Source organism: Leptodactylus fuscus, chromosome 1 (genome assembly GCF_031893055.1).
Source record: "Leptodactylus fuscus isolate aLepFus1 chromosome 1, aLepFus1.hap2, whole genome shotgun sequence".
Taxonomy (NCBI): Eukaryota; Metazoa; Chordata; class Amphibia; order Anura; family Leptodactylidae; genus Leptodactylus; species Leptodactylus fuscus.
Genome location: NC_134265.1, coordinates 347411325 through 347419633, shown reverse-complemented (window position 1 = coordinate 347419633; position 8309 = coordinate 347411325). Strand labels below are relative to the sequence as shown.

The 8309-nt window shown below is 40.3% G+C and overlaps 1 protein-coding gene across 2 annotated transcripts in view; it reads left to right on the top strand.

Annotated features, from left to right (window-relative positions):
* Positions 1 to 8015, top strand: part of CTNNA2 (catenin alpha 2) — a 1647901-nt gene extending 1639886 nt beyond the window's left edge. For both annotated transcript variants that reach the window (XM_075261702.1, XM_075261694.1), the window contains one exon: positions 6792 to 8015. In XM_075261702.1, coding sequence (XP_075117803.1) covers positions 6792 to 7079 — 288 coding nt within the window. In that variant the 3' untranslated portion in view covers positions 7080 to 8015. The remainder of the gene's footprint in view (positions 1 to 6791) is intronic.
* The last annotated feature ends 294 nt before the right edge of the window (positions 8016 to 8309 follow it).

Sequence of the window (8309 nt, the reverse complement as noted above, 5' to 3'; positions counted from 1 at the left end):
ACCAGTCTGTTAAAAAAAATCACCCCGTTGTAATGAAATAATGTTGTAAAGTGAGTACAGCATATATATGTATATATATATACAGTCCTATGAAAAAATTTGGGCACCCCTATTAATCTTAATCATTTTTTGTTCTAAATATTTTGGTGTTTGCAACAGCCATTTCAGTTTGATATATCTAATAACTGATGGACACAGTAATATTTCAGGATTGAAATGAGGTTTATTGTACTAACAGAAAATGTGCAATATGCATTAAACCAAAATTTGACCGGTGCAAAAGTATGGGCACCCTTATCATTTTATTGATTTGAATTCCCCTAACTACTTTTTACTGACTTACTGAAGCACAAAATTGGTTTTGTAACCTCAGTGAGCTTTGAACTTCATAGCCAGATGTATCCAATCATAAGAAAAGGTATTTAAGGTGGCCAATTGCAAGTTGATCTCCTATTTGAATCTCCTCTGAAGAGTGGCATCATGGGCTACTCAAAACAACTCTAAAATGATCTGAAAACAAAGATTGTTCAACATAGTTGTTCAGGGGAAGGATACAAAACGTTGTCTCAGAGATTTAACCTGTCAGTTTCCACTGTGAGGAACATAGTAAGGAAATGGAAGACCACAGGGACAGTTCTTGTTAAGCCCAGAAGTGGCAGGCCAAGAAAAATATCAGAAAGGCAGAGAAGAAGAATGGTGAGAACAGTCAAGGACAATCCACAGACCACCTCCAAAGAGCTGCAGCATCATCTTGCTGCAGATGGTGTCACTGTGCATCGGTCAACAATACAGCGCACTTTGCACAAGGAGAAGCTGTATGGGAGAGTGATGAGAAAGAAGCCGTTTCTGCACGTACGCCACAAATAGAGTTTCCTGAGGTATGAAAAAGCACATTTGGAGAAGGCAGCTTCATTTTGGAAACAAAGATTGAGTTGTTTGGTTATAAAAAAAGGCGTTATGCATGGCGTCCAAAAAGAAACAGCATTCCAAGAAAAACACATGCTACCCACTGTAAAATTTGGTGGAGGTTCCATCATGCTTTGGGGCTGTGTGGCCAATGCCGGCACCGGGAATCTTGTTAAAGTTGAGAGTCGCATGGATTCCACTCAGTATCAGCAGATTCTTGAGAATAATGTTCAAGAATCAGTGATGAAGTTGAAGTTACGCCGGGGATGGATATTTCAGCAACACAATGATCCAAAACACCGCTCCAAATCCTCAGGCATTCATGCAGAGGAACAATTACAATGTTCTGGAATGGCCATCCCAGTCCCCAGACCTGAATATCATTGAACATCTGTGGGATGATTTGAAGCGGGCTGTCCATGCTCGGCGATCATCAAACTTAACTGAACTTGAATTGTTTGTCCAAAATACCTTTATCCAGGATCCAGGAACTGATTAAAAGCTACAGGAAGCGACTAGAGGCTGTTATCTTTGCAAAAGGAGGATCTACTAAATATTAATGTCACTTTTCTGTTGAGGTGCCCATACTTTTGCACCGGTCAAATTTTGGTTTAATGCATAGTGCACATTTTCTGTTAGTACAATAAACCTCATTTCAATCCTGAAATATTACTGTGTCCATCAGTTATTAGATATAGCAAACTGAAATGGCTGCTGCAAATACCAAAGTATTTAGAACAAAAAATGATTAAGATTAATAGGGGTGCCCAAACTTTTTCATAGGACTGTATATATATATGTACTGTATGGTATTCTTCATCATAGCATTTCCACCCTGCACTACATTGAATGACTTTCCCCTCCTCAGTATGACTACGTCTCTCTGACTATTAGAGACCCCTGATATTTGCTGGAGGGGTTTTACCTCCTTATTTAAGAGCTTTGCAAAGTCTTTTTTTTTGCCCGTTTAGGCCGCCACTTTATTTCCTGCTAAGACTTTCTTGTAGATTCTGCCTCTTTGTATCACTGTTTATTGCTTTTTACATAGTATGTATTTGTGCCTGAAATATAGGACTTGAAATAGTATTGCATGTATCCTCGAGTATATAAATAACATTACCATAGCTAGATCTGTGTCACTGCTCCACTTAATATGGAAATGTCGAGTGTCCTTTGTCATCTCCTTCATGTGCCTGATATTCTTGCTCCCGTACCCTTCATTGACACTGCATTTATCATATTCCTTTAACCTCTTATGGAGAAAACTGTTAAAGCTTGTGTAGTATATAGATCCTATTGTATCTATTGCTTTGTACAGATGTGTCCTTATGTCCTAATGTATTAGTCAGGTTTATGAAATACAATACAGACAAGAGAAAACCCATATCAGAATACATAGAAATGTAGATAAGCAAACGGCACAAAATACAGAATGTTTAAAGGGATTGTAACGTGTTAAATAAGTTGTAATGAATTAGTTTAATATAGCTGATCTCTCCCATAAACAGTGCCACACCTGTCCACAGGTTGTGTCTGGTATTACAGATCAGCCCTATTAATTTGAGTTGCAATACCACATCTAGACATGACTAGACATGAGTGAACCAGTTCAACATGCGCCCAGTTCTTTGCAAATTTTGCAAAAATGTGGGGTTCTACATTCTTGAATCATTATTACAATCTGGGGTTTCTTCATAAGCCGAGGCTGCGGGGGGTGCCACCAAAATTAAACAAAACAAAACACTAATACTGTGAGTATATGACATTGAAGAAGACACCAGAGGAAGCAAAAAGATCCTGCAGGCGAAGACTAACTGAAGATCAGATGCCCAGGAGAAGGGGGGACAGCGGAGTACTCGTATTTTTTATTTTGTTGACACCTCCCTTGGGCCTCTGCTTATTGTACTCTGGGACTTAATGGGACTGTAGAGTATATGATAAGCACTTTCACTTGGACCAAATAAGTGTATATTTTGGGATGTTCACCCATCTCTAGGCGGGATCCCTCTACAGGTGTGGAGATGTTTGTAGATAAAAGCAGCTATGTGTTTCTGTTTTCTTGTATAACCTATCTACAGTATATAAAGGTAGCATATAATAGCTAATAGTCCATAATAGTAGTCTTCTTGTAGCCTCAATGGCTCAAAAGATGTTCTGTTTGGCTGTTGAGGTGTGCTCAAAGAATACACCGGTCTCATAACCATGTGATTACTAACAATGCTCAAAGAGTACACCGGTCTCATAAACATCTGAGTGCTAACAATGCTCAAAGAATACACCAGTCTCATAACCATGTGATTACTAACAATGCTCAAAGAGTACACTGGTCTCATATATATATATATATATATATATATATATATATATATATATATATATATATATATATATTGTCAGGGTCTGGGGTTGCTAGGTGGGGTGGGGTAGACACACAAGTCCAGTTTCTTTAGTCCAAAACAAAGGTAGAGTTTATTTTCATTCAAAAAGCTAGTGCAGCAACAAAAGGAAACAATACGAAAATAAATCCCTGCCCGGCTAGACACTAACTAAACACAGAATAGGTTACCTCACCTAGAAGAACAGAAATCCAAAAGCCAGTGGAATCATTCAGGACACAGCTCCAAAAATATGACCTCTTTGTCGGCTCACCAGCCAAACTCTGCCCACAGTCTGCTGCTGGAGCAACTTCTTAAGCCTCCTTGACGAGGAGACTCTCTGCAGCTGAGTCACTGCCAGAACATCTCCAATGTGTGGATTGGAGGGGGGTGGAATGACAGGTCCCACTACCAACCTATATATGTTAGGTGGGTTATATGTTAGTATGGATCAGCAGAGTAACTACATTGGTGTTGGTGTATGTATGCGCATACTTCTTTATGTACAATGGTGTAAGGTAGGGGTGTAATTTTGCTAAATAAATCTCCATCAATCTGGGCTGAATGCAACTAAGGCTGGGTACACATCTGCATTCGGGGATTCCGTTTCCCTCTCCACCTGCGGAAACCGAGTGGAAACCATACAGACGCCATTATAGTCTATGGGGTCCGTGGGTTTCCTAAGGTAAACGCTTTTTTTAATGCAGTTTTGCTTTCCATTCGGGGGTCCCCAAGTGGACTCCAAAAATGGAAACTAAGCAAGTCTTTCGTATAATACTGACCTGTGTAGGAGATTCCGTCCAGGATAGAATTAGTGGCCGATTCTATTAAGTTTTACAGCTCAGTACTTCGGATACCCTTGGCCAAATCTCAGTAGAATAATCTTGATGATCTACAGGGACTCTACCAATAGTTTCTGGATGGAGTTTTCCTTCTACGGGTTGTTCAATTCAATGATTTTTTTTTAACAACCCACAAAGGGGTAAAACTACCTTGACCGATCCATTGCTGCTTTGGTGCCATACCTTCTCTGATCCCCGGCTGGTCTCTGTTCTTTCTGCTCCAATCATAACATGGATACAACATGTGACCGCTATATCCAATCACTAGCCATAGAAGCTGCTTGGCTACAGTCCTCACTTGTCCTCTCGATACATCATTGCTGGATCAGGGACCAGGGAAGCCTCATCACCGAAACAGCAGGGTAATGGTAATATGAGCATTTGCTAGTTTACACCATTAAAAAATAGTTCACGAGGTTGGACAACCCCTTTTAACATTAGAATGCATTGCATATTTTCTCATTCCCTTTTGTATTCCTTTCGTGATGGCATTTTTATTAGTTTAATCCCTTTGAACCAAGACTTGGGGAAAATCGCATTAATTTGACGATTTAGCTTAGGTTTTCAGCCAATATAATACATTTCACTATTTGTATACTGCTGTGGTTTCCTGATATATTAAATGCACCATCACAAATCTGTTGGCTGAGAGCTCAGACAAGCCGGCGGACCACACAGAAATATGACATCTATTTGTAATAAATTGCCGACTGTACCTCGGCTTGATAGATCTAAAAGCTGCGTTTTTATGGTCAATATATATATATATTTCTTGCATTGGCCGGAGCCGCTCTTGTTTTATTCCTGGTTTATGCTTTGGATATTTGATATTAATTAAATGATGCATGTTTTGTTTCTGCCTTATTTTTCTTACATTTTATGGCTTTTACAACTAATGCGTCTACATAAAAGCAAGCATTTAAAATGGCTGACATCATATTTTCTGCATCGCTCTTAACCAAATGTTCTATTTTGTGTACATAGGTGCAGCAATATATTGTTCTTGGCTCTTTTGTCGTAAATCATTGCTAAAGTGTATTAACCGTAGCCTTAAGGTTAGCACACAACTGAATATTGTGCTTCTGCTTATATGGAACTACATAGAATGATATAGTGAACTTCAGTTATAGGAGATATTGATAGATGGTAAACAGAGTTGGGATGGTCCAGCAGAGTTGGGATGATCTAGCAAAGTCGGGATGGTCCACCAGAGTTGGGATAGTCTTTGGTTGACCCAGGACTTTACAGAGTCGAGATGGTCCACTAGAGTTGGGATGATCCATCAGAGTTGGGGTGGTCCACCAAATTTGGGATGATCCAGCAGAGTTGGGATGGTCCACCAGAGTCGGGATGGTCCACCAAAGTTGGGATGGTCCACCAGAGTCGGGATGATCCAGCAGAGTTGGGATGATCCACCAGAGTTGGGATGGTCTTTGGTTGACCCAGGACCTTACAGAGTCGGGATGGTCCACTGGAGTTGGGATGATCCATCAGAGTTGGGATGGTCCCCCAGAGTTGGATGATCCAGCAGAGTTTGGATGATCCACCAGAGTTGGGATTGTCCACCAGAGTTGTGATGGTCTTTGGTTGACCCAGGACCTTACAGAATCGGGATGGTTCACCAGAGTTGGAATGATCCATCAGACTTGGGATAGTCCCCCAGACTTGGGATGGTCCACCAGAGTTGGGATGATCCACTAGAATCGGGATGATCCAGCAGAGTTGGGATAGTCTTTGGTTGACCCAGGACCTTACACAATAATACGAACCAAAATTTTAGCAACCCCTTAAGTTGCTTACACCTTATCGATATCCCACCGTTCCCATTATGGCTTGTCCTGAGTTCTCCAATTGTCTTGACTTGGACACGCAGTGTTGTCCTTAAAGTTGTTTTATGGCCCCTTGCTGCTCTGACCCTTTGCTGCTGCCCAGAAATCTGTGAAAGTGTATGTAGCATCTTTTTGTGTGTCTCAATGTCTCAGCGTTCACTTATCAAGTATTATCTTCTTAGAATATAACAAGTAATACAGATATGAACAGTACACAACGTTACATTTCTCTTCTTTCTCCGTTAAAAGTATTTATGATGCCTCATAAATCCAACCATTGTGACCACCAACATTCACAGCGAAGACTTTGGTGCCCCTTGATAGCTGTAACTAAACAGGAGAGGAGACGATTATGGCTAAGAGGTCTCATATTTGCACTCTTCTTGGTCTACTGTACTTGGCTGTATCCATATCTTTAGCTCATATGTTGCCTACTCTATGTTGTTCTAGTTTTCTCTTTTTCCAGCTCAAGTAAGATGAATAAGGAATAGAGTTCCCTCATTGGACTCCCACTGATCCATTTCTGACCATAAAGAGGGTCTCCTAGACTAGATATTGATGGCCAGTACATCAACATTCAATAACTTTAGGCTAACATTCATTTGTCCCCTTGATATTCCTTGTGACCCCCTCCATCTATAAACATACACACATATACTTGGTATTAAGCTGTTGCCAACCCCCCCAAAGGATTGGTTGTTGTAATTCCAAATGTCCAATACCTCTTTCCTCCAACACCATCGGAGGATGTTCTTCCAGTCTTGACAACATTCAAGGTTGGAGATACAGCTCTAAATGAATCCATCAATAAACTTATTGGTTTGTGTTTTTTCTTTCAGTTGGACAGCGCCACCTCCCTCATTCAGGCTGCCAAAAATCTGATGAATGCGGTCGTGCTGACCGTGAAGGCCTCCTACGTAGCATCGACTAAGTACCAGAAGGTCTACGGCACGGCAGCCGTAAACTCCCCCGTTGTATCTTGGAAGATGAAGGCTCCAGAGAAGAAGCCACTAGTAAAAAGAGAAAAACCAGAAGAATATCAGACCCGAGTAAGGAGAGGATCCCAAAAGAAGCACATCTCTCCAGTCCAGGCTCTAAGTGAATTTAAAGCGATGGATTCATTCTAGAACTTTAGGCTTTACTAACAGGATATTTTTTTTTTAAAGAAGTCATTTTGTATGCTTACCTGCCGACTTGTATGCGTCCGGCATGAACTAAACCTTAGCAGTGTCCGTTTGCATGCTACCCCAGATTTTATTGGAGTTGAGATTCATAATGAAGCAAGTTCATTGAACGCTGGTAAAATTATAACTTGTATTTTTGCCCTTCTCCAGCCCCTTTAGGCTTTTAGATCCAGATGAGCATTCAACCAATGGGAGACTAAAAAAATAAAGACAAAATAAGGGAGCGTGAAATGCATGCAGGAACCATTAGGTTGGCAGGTATCTTAGGTAAGACATGAGAGACTTATGCTAGATCATTCAGCTTGTAACGCTTTTGTTTAGTGCAATCTATGCCTAGCAAATCCGCCTAACTGTGTGGCCCAGATGATAAGCTTACATCCTCGTGATAGTATGTGGCTTCTTTAAGTATCAATTAATAACCTTAACCTAAGGCTTATCACTTATTATTGTGTATTCTGTTCTCTATGTTACAAAGTGTTATTTAATATGTTACTACTTAGTCCCCACAACTGATAACCTAACAGCTAGCTAAGTCTATGTGTTGGTGTGTGTGAAGCACATTGAGATGACATGGCCGATTTTATTAGTTTCGACGTTTGGACATGGAAATGGACTCACGGCCTACACATCACGGTGGCATCCATTTTTTGGCCATCTACGTATCCAATAAAAGTTTATACCCACGTGAAAGATCAATTGTACTAGTCTATAGGCTACATTCGTTCAATAAATGACTGTCACCGGTGTATAGGTGGGCGTCCATTTTTAACACATAACATGACAATGTGGCAGCTTTAAAGCAAAATGTAGATGATCAGTAGCTTGGACTAGAGGTACCGACCATGGCTTTGTATCCAGTAACTCAATAAAGTCATTAATTCCCTCAAGTTGTATGTCTGTCTGTTTGTTTTGGTCTTTCATGTCACAATTTATGATGAAGATTGGGGTCTAAAGGACAAAATCTCCAGGACAAAATCACCAAGATGATCGGTACACCAACTTCTAATACTAGAGTTCTTCTTTACCTGAGGACGATTGGTACAATAGTCTCTTATTCTAGATTTCTTCTAAATCTTTCAGACCATATGAATTGTTCTTTTGATGTTTCAGAACATTTCATTGTCACACAGTCTAGTACATCCGACACTACAAAAATATAATCTATGTAACATG